At 45.9% G+C, this 17,075-nt stretch overlaps 1 protein-coding gene across 1 annotated transcript in view; it reads left to right on the top strand.

Annotated features, from left to right (window-relative positions):
• LOC133342525 (neuronal cell adhesion molecule-like) overlaps positions 1-17,075 on the top strand; it is a 118,760-nt gene that overhangs the window by 91,206 nt on the left and 10,479 nt on the right. The window contains 13 exon segments of the mRNA XM_061551681.1: positions 1,561-1,705; positions 2,728-2,918; positions 5,483-5,584; positions 6,925-6,962; positions 6,964-7,123; positions 8,977-9,047; positions 9,655-9,883; positions 11,811-11,926; positions 12,707-12,778; positions 12,780-12,912; positions 14,666-14,788; positions 15,471-15,647; positions 16,767-16,892. Of these exon segments, the coding sequence (XP_061407665.1) occupies positions 1,561-1,705; positions 2,728-2,918; positions 5,483-5,584; positions 6,925-6,962; positions 6,964-7,123; positions 8,977-9,047; positions 9,655-9,883; positions 11,811-11,926; positions 12,707-12,778; positions 12,780-12,912; positions 14,666-14,788; positions 15,471-15,647; positions 16,767-16,892 (1,683 nt within the window).

Here is a 17,075-nt window from a genome sequence, read left to right as displayed (position 1 = left end):
AGTTTCCTCTTAATTCCCATAAAAGCCGGTCAATAATATACGTTACAACTTTGTCAAAGCTTGCGAGTGGTTTGAACACCAAGGTGTTATTTAGCTGCTTGGTCTCCACAGAAGAGAAAAATCAACGAAGTTGGGACTAACCCGAGCCGACGACGGGGGGCCAATGGCAGAATTTCTGACTCATTCAAACCCCCCTGATTGGCGTGGCGTGGAGACGCCTTGATCCAGCAGTGGATTTTACAAACAGCTGTTAATTATTCTCATTATACTCGTAGGTTTTTTCGGTAAAGTCACGTAGGTTACCTACGTGACTTTACCGATAAAACCTAAGAGTATGAATCCTTGCAGTCACGGAAGCTTCAAATCTAGAATTATTCTAATTATGTGAAGGCCATGCCTGGCTGTGGGAAAGAAAACGCTGTCAGGCTGGTGAAACATCACAATTGGGGTGCCACGGTTGCGAGATGTTAACTACCTCGCCTGGTATGCAGTAGGTCATGCAGTTCGATCCCTACCCTGATGCCTGGGGCAAGTTCATTAAATCCCCACCCTCACCTCCCCCCCATGGAGGTCCTTCTGCAGCAGTTGTATAAGCAAGGGCTGCACATTCATCTTACCCTTTTTAAAGTTTAACACGGTCATAATATATTGGAAAAGTATACATTTGGGACGCTGCAGTGGCGAGATAGTAACTACCTCGTCTGGTATGCAGGAGGTCGTGGGTTCGATCCCGACTTTTGACTCATGTATATTTCGACTTTGCATGTCTCTCTCCCCGTGGTCACATGGATTTTTCTCCAGGTCTTCCGCTTTTTCCCTCCACATTTAGAATCAATGTGCCTTGATAGTATTTGGCTGCTATATATTTCCACCGTGATAAGCCAATTCGTTGAGCTATCATTTGTGGCCCAGTTGCTTCTGAAAGAAAAAATAATCTATATAGCTCAGTGGGCCTTACCTGGTTAAAAAAACAAAACGTAAAATTAAACATTCTTATTTTCTTGGTTCTTTCGGTAAAGTCACGTAGAAGGGAAATAATAAAATAATAAAAATAAAACATAATAAAATAATTCTCACGACGTTTCGGCCACACCGCAAGCAGCCGTCCTCAGGTAAAGAACAGGTCTGTCGGAAAGACAGCATCTGAATGAACACCACCAAGCTTGGCAGCGTATATTTAAGCTGGGTTGGAGGGGGAAGAGCACCTTGACAAAAGAATTTGCATATCAAGAGGAATTTAGCATATTTATGGGAAATGCAGATATGGGATTAGTCACTACTTGTGGAATGCGTAGGAGGTGGGCGGGGGGTTTCAAAGTCATCTTATGCCCGTGCATTATGCAGGATTAGCAGCATCAAAGGGAGGGAGTAGGGTTAGCATTATTAAGGGAAAGAATGTTAATAGTATGGAGCTGCAGCAACTAAACCACCACGTAAAAAAAACTAAAATACGTGACTTTACCGAAAGAACCAAGAAGATGAATCCCTGCGGTCACGAAAGCTTTAAATCAAAATTTAAACATTCTTAGTTTATTGAAGCCGCGTCGATGCTCGTTCCAGACGCCACCCACATCGAGCCGTTTGAGCATCTGCGCGTGCGCAAGGATGGCACGGTGGAGCTCGAGTGCCGGGTGACGCACGACCCCGACCTGGAGCTCAACATCTACTGGGAGAAGGACGGCATGGAGCTCAGCGGCACCAACTGGTGAGAGGCAACGAGGGGACACGCGCCTGGACCGTGTCAGCCAGTGTGGCCCGTGCGATGAAGAGAGCTTCATCGCTCGGTGGGCCTTGCCCGATGTAGGCTGACTGAACGTTGGCAGGGAAGGGCTGGGGGCTCTAACAGTCCCACCCTTGTGTCGATGTGCACAGTTGCTCCATGAGCCCAGTGACCTGAAGTGGCATAACTTTGGTGGCTCCAATTCGTGAATGTGGCCATTCGCAGTGAATTATGTTCTAACAATTTAAATGAATGGATAATCATATTGATTATCTCTTATTAGCCATATAAATACATTGGTAGTGCAAACGCTGTTTTGTTACCTTAGGTGGTACCAATTTATGCTCTGACCCATGGACTAAGTAGTCAGGAGCACTTAATCATATTCTACCTTGACTATTGAGTAGATGGGAGACAATCCAGCTGTTGACTAAGCATGCAACAATCTGTCCCCACTGTGAGTCAATGAAATGTTGCAATCCAGTTCAGGAATTGATTGTTTATTTTGTCTTGGTTCTCCCGGCTAATTTTAATTGTTTCTATCTTTTCTCTTATCTGTCCAGTTTTGTTCCTTGCATTCAGCAAAATGTAACACTAACACATAATTTTCATTCAATTGGCATAAACCGTAAACATTTGATTCGCACTCGCATGATTCAATGCATTCTTACAACTGTACGAATCAGATTAAACTGATAAATCAGTGCGCAGTTGAATTACCATTTCCGGCCCTGAGGCAGTGTTGGAAATTCCACATTGCTATGGCAGAGACAAGTATATTCACATTGAAATAACTTGTTTAACTTCCTCTGAAGTAGGGGTCATATATTGTATTCCAGTGGGATAACGGGGTGAGTTGAACCCTGGCCGCAAAATGCACCTTGCAACATTCTTACTGCGCATTGTACATGTCAAGTGCAGTGCCACCTGACTGGATGCAGATCATTCCGTTGTTGGGCCTGCGTGTCGACATAAACAAGCGTCGCCGTCTTCCTCCCAACGTGCAGGTTCATGACGGACAAGAACACGCTGACGATCAACAACGTGAGCGAGGTGGACCAGGGCACCTACATTTGCGTTGCCCACACGTTCCTGGACCTCGCGCGGGCAGAGGCCGAGCTCACCAGTCATCGGTACGCGGGCCAGGAGGGCCATCGCGCTTTGCCTCCCCCTACGAGAGAGGGCCCACTGAGTGCCGGTGGAGACGAGCATCGCTTCGTAACCCTTAGGGGTTAGGGGTTAGAGTTAGAGGTTAGGTATTAGGGTTATGGGTTAGGGGTTAGAGTTAGAGGTTGGGTGTTAGGGTTATGGGTTAGGTGTTAGGGTTATGGGTTAGGGGTTAGAGTTAGAGGTTGGGTGTTAGGGTTATGGGTGAGGGGTTAAAGTTCACTGTTAGGTGTGAGGGTCGTGGGTTACAGGTCAGAGTTAAGGGTTACTCTGAGAGGTTAGGAGTTATATTTAGAGGCTATTGTTAGGGGTTAAATTTGTGAGTTAGAGTTATGGGTTAGATTTTAGGGTTATGGGTTAGATTTTAGGGTTATAGGTTAGAGGTTGGAGTTAAGGGGTTACCATTAGGGTTTTTATTTAGAGGCTATTGTTTGGGGTTAGGTTTAATAATTGGTCCATAATACAGTAGTGTAGTAAATAGTTTTGTATAGTGCATAATAGTGTAGTGCCTCCATGGAGCCCAATGTGCTCACTTACTGACCATTTCCCTGTTCACGACAGGCTGTTGTAGGTACGATAAATATTAATTAATGCATTGGTTAACCATTTTTCTTTTAATATGATGTGCTTATAATGTTGTTAGTATCTTTTTGTATTAATACCCATTGCTTAAATATTATAAAGTACGTTTCTGGGTGAACAAGGGCAACTTTTGGTGCTATTGGAAGAAATTAACCCTTTGACATGTTCCGTATTTCCTACACTCACTTAATGACCAAATCACTTAAGAACCGGTTTAGTGGAACCCATTGCCATCGTTAAGAGGGGTTCTGCTGTATTATGAAAAATCGATGATGATCATGTAATGATCGTGCAGGTCCCAATTGCAAAAAAAATATATATGTAAATCCGACGACATTTTGGGATTGTGGTCTTGGGGTTTAGAGACTGAACGGATTTATTATTATTGATTTTCTCCGTGATGATTATTTTCTTGTTACGTATATATTTATTCTTTCGTTATTTACATATTCATCTTTCAGTTTTTGATCTGCTAAGTAGTGGGGTTTTGTTTTTGCACCATCTGTGCAAGGGACTGTCTAATTGACGTGCAGCGTTGTGGGTTGCAATTGCACGAATGACGTCATCTAAAATTAAATAATTATCATTTAACTCAACTCCCACCCTTGGAACCTCATTTGCCAGTAAAAAATATGATAATTGTTTTTTTTACCCTTCAAACATGACTCCTTGTAAAAAAAAGGTGTCAGTTTTGTTGCCAGATAGAAGGGTAAAAAAAAACAATTATCATATTTTTTACTGGCAAATGAGGTTCCAATAGTGTAAATGCTTACCCCGAGCTCTCATACTCTGATGGTGCATTGTCTTTGAGTTGTGCGCCTTTTGGCGTCATCTGGTCCAACACCATGTGAGACGAGGCTCTAAGGAAAGCTGTCTCGGGTGTGGACCAATCAACTTCAAGGACAGTGCATACATTATCAGAGTTATGTGTTTTGTTTGCATTATGACTGCAGGTATTGTGGTCTATGCAAACATGACTCCTTGTTAAAAAAGGTGTCAGTTTTGTTGCCAGATAGAAGGGTAAAAAAAACAATTATCAACTCCCACCCATTGCACAGGGAATATGACCATGCCCTGCAAAGTCTGCGTCCTTCACTGTGTTGTAGGAAAAATTCATAAATAAGCGTATGCATCCCAAAGCAATTACCATCTTACTTAATTGCCCCGAACCCCGTAATAAACCACGGCAATCTGCGTTCCTTCAACTGAGGAGGAACACCACAACTACACAAACTCTCTGCGGAAGCCCTCTCGTGGCTAGTAGACCACGATATTGGCATTTAGCTCCCGAACATATTGCCGTCATGCGCAAGAATAGAATATTGAACTTCTACGAAATGCACATTTGCTGTCGTGAAATATTTATTGAGGAGTAAAATCTCGGGGGAGTGGTTCTGCAGTTGTTTAGTGCACCCTCCCATGAACCTAGTGACCTGCATTTGTTTCCTAGCAACGGCTAACATTGGTGATCAGTGATATTTGAATCGATTCTGGGTACCCACTCTTCACGAACGCGCACTGACCAGCATGGTGAAGTATGGGAAAGTATTCTCCATGACTGCCACTTTGTATAGGGATGCCTTCATCCAGCAGTGGATTGGCAAGGTACTCGAATGATCATAAAACAACTCTTCATATATTTATGGGATATTTTAAATTATCATAATTCTCATCCAGCCAACTTTATTAATAATAAAATATCACAATCAATATGTAATCCATAACATCTATGAAGGGTAGAGCATTAAATAAACAGTTCAAATTTCTCTCGTGTCTTTGTAAATTACTTTCTGCCAGCCACCCATGCTGAAAACCCCTACCCACATTCAAGTCCAGGCTCAGTAATTTCCTCTTCTCCTCTGCCTATGACCGACTGCCACATTCTCTATCTACAAAAAAAATATCCGTCCACCGTTTCTGTACAGCATCAAGAGATGCGGTCGCACTTGGACGCTCTCCGCACCCGAGCTGTATTGTGATTGTTTTGCTGTGATTTTCTCTGCGTGTGATCAGACAAGCCAGACCCCCCACACAACCTGAAGCTCTCCCACCATGAGGAGAGAGGCGTCCGATTGAGCTGGACTCCAGGGAACCACTATAACAGCCCCATTTCAGGTGAAACTCTTCAATAACCACACAAAGACAACGACACACACACTGCACACCCAGGGTAACCAGTGTCTCCAGCCCAACAACAACAACAACAACAACCGCCATTCGCCTGCCGGTGACGTCACCATGGCGCTTGTGCCATGCTATGTGCACTTTAAGGCCACGTGAAGTGTCGAAGGCTGGCTGGCAGGAGGTCACGGGACAGACCTAGGTGCCATGGATTGACTGACTGAGATTACACAAACAAAGACAAAGATCCTCCGTATACACTTAACAGACTGTCGTGGAAAGTGTTGTTAGCGAGCACCTGATATGACACAAAGACACACACACACGTAGTTTAAGAGTAGGCACATTGTGGAGTTAGCTGGGTCTCTCTAGAGTTAGAACACTGAGCCAGCACCATTGGCGTATTAGGTTCAAATATGGGTTTCTGCCATCTGTGATTAAACTTGGTTTTCAAGTGTAGGGGGTTTACCTGGTCCCCAATCACCGCACAAAAACCTCTGACATTCGGTTGGGTTAGTCACTAAATTTGGATGAATTCTATCTCTGAGAATTAGAAATGTAAGAGCATCATACAACACACCTGTCTCTGATAGCAGGCCACGTGGGAAAATGCATCTTTCAAGTGTGTGGATGAAAAAGGTAACGTAAAAATATCTTACAATCAATTCTGTGTAAGGGCCGATTATTTATAATTTGTCTAAATTATATATCTGATGGGTTCAAGTAACTCTTGCATCTACTATAGGTAGTATCTTTACTACAATTTAACAATGAACACAACTTCTTTATTAATTAAATCGTGGTAAGCATGACAATTTGTCGAATAATTACATGCCTAACAATGATCAGCACTGGTTCTGAGTTGCCCATGGAAAAGATTTCCATCAAATGTTTGCTTGAGTGTGGAGACACTTTGAGCTGAATTAAACATCCCACTGAATTGTACCGTGTCGCCAGCGGACGGTGCTATCCCATTCGGGGCCCGAAGCAAAAATTGTATTTGCCCCTTCCCTTTCTTTTCAATCTATGCAATCCTAGTTAGATGGCAAAGTAAATGTAAGGCAAGAAATAGAGATCTCGTGAGATGACAGAAGATATTTAAATGAGTGATAGAGATGTCGCGAGATTACAGAATGAGATAGAGATGTGAGATCATTTGTAATACGTTTAAATTCTCGTGTCATGTTAATTCAGATTAGAACTTACAATGACATCTGATGGGGGAGAAGGGCCTTGAGCTTCTTGGGGCCTTATGCACTTGCTCGGTTTTGCTGTTGCCTTGCGCCGACGCGTCGAATCGTGTTCAACGTCACTCGCGCGGCCGCCCCCTGCAGAGTATGTCGTGGAGTACGAGGAGGACCGCTACAAACCAGGGTGAATGGCAGCACCTGGCGAATATCAAGGGCTCCGAAACATCAGCAGAGCTCATGCTGCGCCCCTACGTCAACTACCAGTTCCAAGTGATCGCCTACAACGAGGTGGGGCCCAGCAGGGCCAGCCTCTCGTCCCAGCGCTTCTCCACGCCGCCGGCCGGTAAGGATTCTGCCGGGCGGCTCGGTCGGATGAGTCGTGGAGCCGGCGTCTCCGTCTGGTATTGGGTGAGGGGTGTGGGTGCTGCGGTGGCGTGATGTTAACTACCTCGCTTGGTATACAGGAGGTCGTGGGGTTCGATCCTAACCGTGACGCCTGCTGTCTATTTGGAGTTTGCGTGTCTCTCTCCCCGTGGCTGCATACCTTTTCCTCGTGATCCTCCGGTTTTTCTCTCCACATTTAGAAACGTGCGTCTAGAGTATTTGTCTGCGATACATTTTCACGTGATAAGCCACTTCGCTGAGCTATTATTTGTGGCCAGGTCGCTTCTGAAACAGTGGGCCTTATCTGGTAAAATAAAAATAGTTTAGTTTTATATTTTTGGTTCTTTCGGTAAAGTCACATAGAAGGAAAATAATAAAATAATAAAAATAAAACAATAAAATTCTCACGACGTTTCGATTGCAACACAAGCAATCATCTGGTAAAATAAAAAATAGTTTAGTTTTAGTTTAGTCGTGGCCCTGGCTGAGATGACTCGGCAACTCAAAGCGTCCTCTGTCACGCCTCATCCATTTCGTAGTCCTCCTGCAGTTTAGCCAAGGGGATCCCCAGCAGCAGCTGTCCCTGTACGGTACAAGGTCTACGCAGCGCAGCGCTGGCCACCTAAAGGGCATTAGACTGCCAGTAGGGGGCGAAGTTGCTACGTGGGTTTTGCCAATTAAGTAATTCGCGAGTAATTTATAAAAACTGCAAATTTGGAAGAAAGGGGCTATTCGACCGCACTTTACGCACGCTGGTCAGCGCGATTCTGCGAGGTTAGGCAGCACAGACGAGGGAGCGCAGAAGCGCAGATTGACTGCGAGTTGCCGTGCACTGCCCTCCGCTGACCACGACGCATCCTGCAGGCTCCCCCAGCTGCCTCTGACAGCCTGACACGCGGCGGTGGTCGCCCATCCAAGCACCCCCCCCCCCCGCTTGACTTTCCAACATCCGACAGGATCGGTCTCGTCTTGTCGCGCGATTCGGTCGTTGTCGCGTTCTAATCGCTCGCGCATTATCAGCCCCCGTTATCCCAATAGCTGGGGGGTAGGGGGGGTGGGGAATTGGCACCGCGTGTCTGCATCAGTTACCGGGACGCATTGCTGCTGGTCTCTTCGATTGCTCTCGAGGGATGTGTCGTACCTGCCTCTGCCGATCGGGCGCACGGACGTTGTTCCTCTCAATCGCGCATATTGCCGCGTCCGTCCTGGTTAACGGGGCCTATCGGCGCGACGTATTTAAGCACACAGTTTGCCGTGTGTCCACATTGGTTCCCGGAACATATTGGTATGTCCGCCTAGGTTGACAAGGCTGTATTGAAATGTCTTGTTCAATCACTGGGGAATGCTGTGTGCGCATGCCCTGAGGGTAGCTCACCACTGTTTAACCTTTTGCATATGCCATCTCCTGAATATCTTGATATACCCTTTAAACTGTAACCTTAATATAGTGCTAATGGTGCAACATTCATTCTGATGTGTATACATATTTGTGCTTACTGTAAACGTGTTTTAAATGCAACTTTATATGTTCATAGACGCGTTGGTGCAAGGAACGCAGCAACAGATTTGCGATCTGCGTTGCCGAAGGAATTCTCAAAATGAGCGCTGCCTTGTGAGATGCAGACGTGCAGTTTGCCGCGTGAATGCCGTGTGGTTAATTTGTTGAGCGTGGTGTGACAGGGCACGAGGAGTAGGCATTGCGTTGGTTACCATGGAGTGCTTGTTTAATTGAAAGATCGAAGTGCAAATGTTAATTTTACGAAGTTTAATAACGTCTGCTTTGTTATTACACCTTTTGTTTTTTACTTTCAGTGCCTGACATAGCACCCGTCGGAGTAACGGGGGAAGGATCTGAACCGGACAACATGGCCATTGCTTGGGAGGTAGAGCTCACGTGGTCATTACTCAGATGCTCTCTGTAAACCTTAAATACATTTGTATTTGCGTAAAAATGAAAACACCCACGTAAAGTTATTCAGTGTCTACCACTGAGTCATTTGCATAAACCCTTAGCTTGTAAACACAGTAGATGGATGTGGACAACACCAATGAAGTGTGATCCTGTGACACGCGTGCGGGCTCCATGTGGGTGCCACGGTGGCAAAATGTTAACTACCTCGCCTGGTCATGGATTCGATCGCGACCCTGATGCCTGATATATTTTGAGTTTGCATGTCTCTCTCCCTGTGGTCGCGTGTATTTGTATCCGGGTCCTACGGTTGTTCCCTCCACATTTAGCATCAACATCACGCTTTGAGAGTATTTGGCCACCTATACATTTCCACCGATGTGAGCCAATTCGTTGAGCTATCATTTGTGGCCAAGGTCGCTTCTGAAAATAAAAGAGCTATATACCTCAGTGGGCCTCATCCGGTAAAACAAAATATATTTTAGTTTAGCGAGTAAGCAAGTCATGTGGGCAGAGGGTCAACGTATTAACGCACGGTCACCCGAACCTTGCGCCGTGTCCCCCCCCGCCCCTCTGAAAAGCCTCTCAAGCACCTGGATCGGAATGGTCCCAACCTGCGCTACAAGGTGAACTGGCGCCGCAAGGGCACGGGCGAGCCTTGGGAGGAGGCGATGCTTGGCGCCGACGCGTCGCGGCTGCTCGTGAACGACACGGCGACATTCGTGCCGTACGAAGTGAAGGTGCAGGCCATCAACGACCTCGGGGAGGGACCCGAGCCGATGCCCATCGTCGGCCACTCCGGAGAGGATTGTGAGACGTCACTTTGATACTTTGCGTGTTGTTGTTGTTTTTTTTTTGTAAGTTATATTTCTCAACGAAGAATATTTGTGTGTGTAAACGAAAACAAACAAAAAACAAGGATTCACAAGGAATGGCGCGTCCGGTGTAGATGAATGCATCTGAACCGTGAGCTGTGATTATCTAAGGCAGGAAAGAAAATCGGAGGAAAGAGAGATGAAATAGAGAAAGAGAGAAAAGAAAAAGGAGGCGAGAGAATTCCGATCGCAAAGTGCACAGTGGGGTGAAATGCTCAAGCCAGCAATGGGTCCACCACTTTAAAAAAATTGCTTTTAACTTTTGTATGCTTTTCAACTATGGTGGAAATCATTTGTGCATTATATCCGTCAGTCTGTCACACAGTAAGAGGATGATGAGCGCTTGAGTTTCAAATTGGCAGTTTCAAGTTTATGTTGTTTATCCAGCTGATAATTCACGAGACCAAGGATAGTCTCATTTGCACGAGTTACATGTGACAGTCTACCAGTAGGGGGCGATGATTGCTCTATATAATCTTGATTTTAAACTTTCATGACTGCAGGAATCCATACTCTTTGGTTCTTTCGGTAAAGTCACGTAGGTAGGAAATAAAATAGATCACGACGTTTCGGGCGCAACACAAGCGTCCGTATCAAGTGGGAAAGCATGGCCTGCTGCTGATGCAGACAATTGGGAAATTTGCGAGAAATGTTAGAATTTTTGCAAATTTGGACCCTAACACCAGCACACAATGGCCTACTCTTGCGATTGATATGAGGGGCTCTTTAACATTCACTATGAAGCAGACGCACATAGGATTATAATGGTTATTATCACCTTCGGTAATAATCAGGGTGGCCGCTGGATTCGAAACGTGAACCCCTTTGCAACAAACGGCGAACGCGCTACCACGAGGCCATGGGCGTATGTCACCGCTTAGCGCCGATAATTCTCCTAATTACAGTCAATATACTCGGCGCATTGACGGTGTCCGTCATCACGGGCTTGCAGCAGCCTCATGAGTGACGCAGCAAGAAAAAATAATGCACGCCGTAATTCGTAGTGTTTAAACAACCAGCCACACACGGTGCTACACTGCCAAGATCAAAGTTTAAAATACCCAACATTCATACCAGCCATCTGCCATCACTGTAAAAGAATGTGTGCCAGCTTTAATGAAAATTACTGGCCTGCGAAGTTATCAAAATAATCTTGCATATTCTGAATCACATTGTTGGTGAACACTATTCACGCATTTAAACTAAGCTTGAAGCATCTATGCATTAGTTCTGTCCATGTAATCGTGGGGCAGGGACAGGAGGGGGTGGTGGATGGCGGGCAGGGCATTGATCTAACGTTAATCAAACATTAATATACAGTTGTATTGGCGTTAAGGACTTACCCTCTTGACAAACTTGATCAAATTGTCCGTTACCAAAAACTTTCAGAAGTAGTTAAAATTTCGCCACGGTGACGAGATGTGTACGATGTCGCCTGGCATAAAGGAGGTCGTGGGTTCGATCCCAACCCTGACACCTGCTGTATATTTGGAGTTTGCGTGTTTTCCCCGTGGTCGTGTGGATTTTTATCTGGGTCCTCCGGTTTTCCCCTCCACATTTAGAAACATGCGTTTAGAGTATTTGGCTCCGAAAAAATTTCCACGTGATAAGGCACTTCATTGAGCTATCATTTGCGGCCAGGTCACTTCTCAAAAAAATATATGTTTTAGTGGGCTATGGCTGGCCAAAATAGAAATAGTTTACCTGACTAACTGCAAAAATTCAAGTGCCATATTGTGGCATGAGTTGCAGCGGCTGTGATAACCTATTGACTTTAGCCTCGTTGTTGTTATTCACGCATTGTTCTTATCTATCTGTGGGTGGCAGTTACATACCTTTCATTGCGCCATTCTCTTTCTCAGTTCCAAAGAGTGCCCCAAAGAATGTGAAGTTTGCGGTGGTGAACAGCACTGTCCTGAAGCTCACTTGGGACCCCATTCCTGTCCATGATGTGCGGGGCCACCTCAAGGGCTACAAGGTAATACCGGAACTGCCTCCCAAAGTGCCTGGGCTTCAAGCCATCGATCCAGGAAAAAAGTGGCCCTGTATTTCCACAGCTTAACCCATCGGTTGCGCACTCAGCAAGCACTCCGCTGTGGCATTCGCTCACCGGGGAACCTGTGCTCAATGCATCAAACAAGCGCACTTACAAATCACTTAACTTTCTTAATTCCACAACTCGACGAGATAAGTGAGTGGGAAACAAGGATCATAAAATGAATGCCCGTGAAGGACACGTGCAATAGCCACTGTAGAAACAATACACAAACAATAAACAAATCCGCCTAATGCACATGCAGAATGTACGTTGACTCGTTAAATCCCCCCTCCCCCCAGAGCGCAGAAGCGTGCTCACCACATCTACGCCTCTATATAAGGAACGAAATAGGTGGACTTCCCCACAATCTGGCTGTCGCCTGATGAAGCTAGCTGCAATTACTGGAGAAACGTTGCACACAGATTATAAATGTTGTGGCTTTGCTCTCCAACACACCGGCGTGCTGTACTAGTGACGAATTGTCACTTCTGTTTACGTGACAACCCTTACTAGTTGGCTGTGTTTTGGATGGTGGCGGGTTTAACGACACATTTATATATTTACGCGATCTCACCCAAAAACCTCTATTATGAACGAATCCACCGATCGGATGAGAACCAGGGGGGACGGGGGGGGAAACAAAAAAACGGGCACTTGGAAACAAATCATAGAGACGGAGAAAGTATACGGATGAGAATGCTGGCTTGTTGCCTGGCACAGGTTTTCTACCGCAAGCTGAGGGGCCTGCAGGAGAGGAGGCGGCGCCACGTGGAGTGGAGGGTGCTCGTGTTCCCAGGGCGACCGGAGCCACGCGGTGGTGCCGGGGCTCGAGCCGTTCAGCCTCTACGAGCTGGAGGTGAAGGCCTTCAACGGCAAGGGGGATGGCCCCGCCAGCCACGCTCTGCGCGTCGAGATGCCCGAAGGAGGTGGGTGCGGCGACGCGACTCGCCGAAACTTCTGCCCCGTCGTGTGCGCTTTGTCCCGACCGCTGGTCAGTAGAGAGTCCGACGGCTGCTTTGCGATGCATATCGGGCTAAGTGGGACGGACAATGACGCGACGCAACTGCCGGTGTGAAGATACCATACCTGTCAACCCCTTATCACGGTCACTTATTTCCGTGAACTTCGCTCTGACAATTCCTCCATGCATCCATTTAGAGGAATCAGACCTTACCAGGCTTTCTCGTCTCACCCATCACCAGACCTGTCAACCTCCTTATCAGTGCCCTACATTATTACAGACCAATTCAGACCGTATTGGTCACCCCGTGCCCTTATAAATCTCAACGATCATCCTATGAAGTTCCATCACAGGAGATAAATACAAAAAAATATAAAAAAAAATTTTGTTGCCCGTATTTAAACGGTTGTACGTGGTATGAACCTTATAACTGAATTTTCCTGTACAAAAATATGGGTAAACTGTATGGGTTGGCAGGTATGAGATACGGTCCTAACCCCGTGTTGTAGTTCAGTTCCTGTTTAGCTGGAGCTGAATCCGTAGTCGAGGTTCTTTGTAAGTATTTTTGTTTGGCGAGGTTGGGGTCGGTGACCAGAGACACTCGGAGGACTTCCCCAGTCGGCCTGTGACCATGGTTCACTGAGACCTCAACACGGACACGCAAACCTATCGTCCGCATAAGTCTTTAAATTGGAAAGTAAACAAAGCACATTTTCACACAATTTCAATCCGGAATTTGATCTTATTTTTTTTTATTTTGACAACATTTTTGTTTAATATATGTAGGTACTTGAGGTCATATTTTGTGATGCAGTCGAGAGCGGTTTCAATTTCCAGCATGGCTTTTTTGCCCAGAAATGTACCCAGCCGGACCTTATTTATTGAATTTGGATGGTTCCTCTTTATGCGCCTGGATATAAAAACATTTGTGGGTCATTGGAATATCGTTCTTTTGCCAACTTTCTGCCTTTACCATTCATAGAAATCAGTCTACCAATGGAGTTGTGTACTGCATACAATTATAGCTGTTTGTGAGTGAATAACTAGACCATTTGATAAAGTCACGTAGAAGGGAAGTAATAAAATAATAAAAATAAAACATAATAAAATAATTCTCACGACGTTTCGACCACAACGCAAGCAGCCGTCCTCAGGTGAAGAATGAAACACCACCAAGCTTGGAGCGTATATTTAAGCTGGGTTGGAGAGGGGGGAGGTGGGAAGAAGAGCGCCTAGACAAAATAAACCCCCCCGCCCACCTCCTATGCAGTCACGAAAGCTTTAAATCGAAATTTAGACCATATGAAACGTACATTTTTAATAGTGAAAAATCAAGATGTTTAATTATTGTAAAAACAAACGCCTCCCATAATTTACCAACGCGTGTTATTTTTCCCATATGCAAACATTTTTCAAGGACACTGATATTCATGAGTATTTTAACTTACATATTCATAAGTTCATAGTTTTCATGTTTAATGATATGCCTTGCAGATCAAGGGAGTGTGCTAACAACTGATAATTGGCAAACCATATTCATAATGTTGAAGGTGATTAACTGAATTTGTATTATGAAGACGAAGAAGACTTAATGATTGATGATAATGGAAATGGACTTAATGGTGCGTACGAAGGTAATGGCTATCAAGAGAGCGGTGAAGGTGATGGCAGAGGTCACATTGACCCTGTTCTTTTCCCTCCACATTATGTTGTTTTAGTGCCGGGCCAGGTGACTAACCTAAGAGTTCCAGAAAAGGACTTTGATTCCATAACGCTGGCATGGGACCCTCCAGCACATCCCAATGGAATCCTGACAGGATACATCGTCCAATATCAGAACAGTAAGTACACTGTGTCTTTATAACAAAAAAAATATAATGTACTACGTAGCAGATTCTCACTTGTGTAATGACACACACACACACACCTGTGCTTAAACTCTGACTTTGTTTGCAAAAATAGTGAGGTGGAGTGGTGGAGCAGTGCTTACAGTGGCTAGAAACGCCGCAGTGGCAAGATGTTAACGCCCTTGCCTGGTATGCAGGATGTCATGGGTTCGATCCCGACCCTGATGCCTGTTGTATATTTGGAGTTTGCGTGCTCTGCTTTCCCCATGGCCACGTTGGCTTTTCTCCGGTTTACTCCGGTTTTTCCCTCCACATTTAGAATCAACACGCGCTTAGAGTATTTGGCTGCTATACATTTCCATGTGATAAGCCACTTCATTCAGCTATCATTTGTGGCTACGTCGCTTCTGAAAAAGAGCAAGATTGCTCAATGAGGCTTACCTGCTAAAATTAAAAGTTAGTTAGTTCAGTAAAAAAAGCTACCCCCTTCTCGACGAGGGAGTTCTTGGATGATGCGCCATTTGGCTACTTAACATGTATTCATCACTTTCATCACTTTCAAACTTACAGCCACAAGTAAAAGAGATTGCTGTACCTCTTATATATCCGCCCCAGCAATATTCATCCTGCTTCTGCTGCTGTTGTGTGTGTATGTGTATTGCATGGGGGTGAACAGTCAACAACACGCAGAACCTGGGCACCTTACAGAGGGAAGAGCTTTTTGCCAACGTCTCCGAGCTGCGGGTGGATTCCCTCGACTCCTACACCAAGTACAAGTTCTACATCGCCGCCTTCACCAGCGTCGGCACCGGGAAAATACTCACCGAGGAGGCCGTGACCATTCTGGAAATCCGTAAGTAGGGACGACGACCGGGGGGAGGGGGGGCGGTGGCATAGCGGAGCGCGAGCGCGTTCGACGCTTGTTTCAGAGGCACGCGGTTTGAGCCCCGCGGCCGCCCCGGTTAATTCTCTGGGTGCATTAGCCACAGTGGGCGTTACCAGATGTCATGACGTGGTTCAAAACAAAGAGTAGGACACGTGTGCCGGCACCACGGTCCACATTTTTTCCCGGATTTTAAACGGCGCCTGAAAAGCACCCAATTGTGATAACACGGAGCAATACCGCTGCCGACCGTGTGAAACGGCGCCTTCGCGATGGCGTTACGCAACAAGATTGGCACGAATAGCAAATGCACCTGTGTGTAGTTGTGACATTTGTCTGGCCAGGTGGCTTAGCAGTAGAGCGCGCTACTCGCAATGGGAAGGTTGCGAGTTCAAATCCTGGCTGGTTTTTTAAAATGGGTAACACTTTGTGGGAAAGTCAACAGTGGTGGTCCTGTGCATAGACTCACCCTTGCCATAGGAATGTGGAATTTCCGTCACTGTCTCAAGGCTGTAAACGGAAGATGGGCATTGCCTCAATGCTCATTTAAGCAGCAGTTAATCGCTTGGACTTTTTGAATGTACTAATGATGATGATGCGTTCACCATCCGTCTCGGGGGCCGGCAGGGCACGCGATGAGATGGAAGGTTCTTCACACGGAGGAGGTCTTGGTGGGTTTCGTTCCCTCGGCAAGAGACATTAGCGTGACGCCTCCCTCCCTATGAAACGAATCTCTGACAATCACACGCCCCCGCAGTGAGAGTCACCTCTGGGAAGAGCTGTCGGTTACGCAACCCAGCCCTCGCGCCGCCACCCACGGTCACAAGAGGGGGAGGAGGAGGGAGGTGCACTTGGGTGTCGTTCCCCATCGCTCGTGTGGCCGAGCGATCAAATTGTAGCTTGCGGTTGCTTCCTGCTATTCCAAGGATGAGCAGCGCTTTGGGGATGTGTTACCATTAAGCGGATAATTACTTCGTCAACATGTGCCATGGGAATAATTTTTTTTTCTGAAACTATTAGTGGAGCTGGTTGTTGTTGTTGGTGTAACTCTTGATATTGTGTGTGTGTGTGTGTTTGTTTTGTTAACAGCGCCAGCCGCGCCGGTACTGCTGAGTATGAACACGACGCGTGGCGACACGTACGCGAACATCTCGTGGGTGCCAGGAGTGGGCCAGTCCGCGTCCGAATACCTCATCCAGTTCCGAGACAAACATGGTGATTATTTTTCGATTTAAAGCTTTCGTGACTGCAGGGTGTTCATATTCCTGGTTCTTTCGATCAAGTCACGTAGAAGGGAAATAATAAAATAAAATAAATAAAGCAAAAAAATTCTCACGACGTTTCGATTCATACACTAGCAATCATCATCAGGTGTCAAAACCACAGCAAGAAAAAAAA

The sequence above is a fragment of the Lethenteron reissneri genome, chromosome 15 (genome assembly GCF_015708825.2).
Source record: "Lethenteron reissneri isolate LAM-NWPU_2019-01 chromosome 15, ASM1570882v1, whole genome shotgun sequence".
Lineage (NCBI taxonomy): Eukaryota > Metazoa > Chordata > Hyperoartia > Petromyzontiformes > Petromyzontidae > Lethenteron > Lethenteron reissneri.
This window is presented reverse-complemented; position numbering and strand designations above follow the sequence as displayed.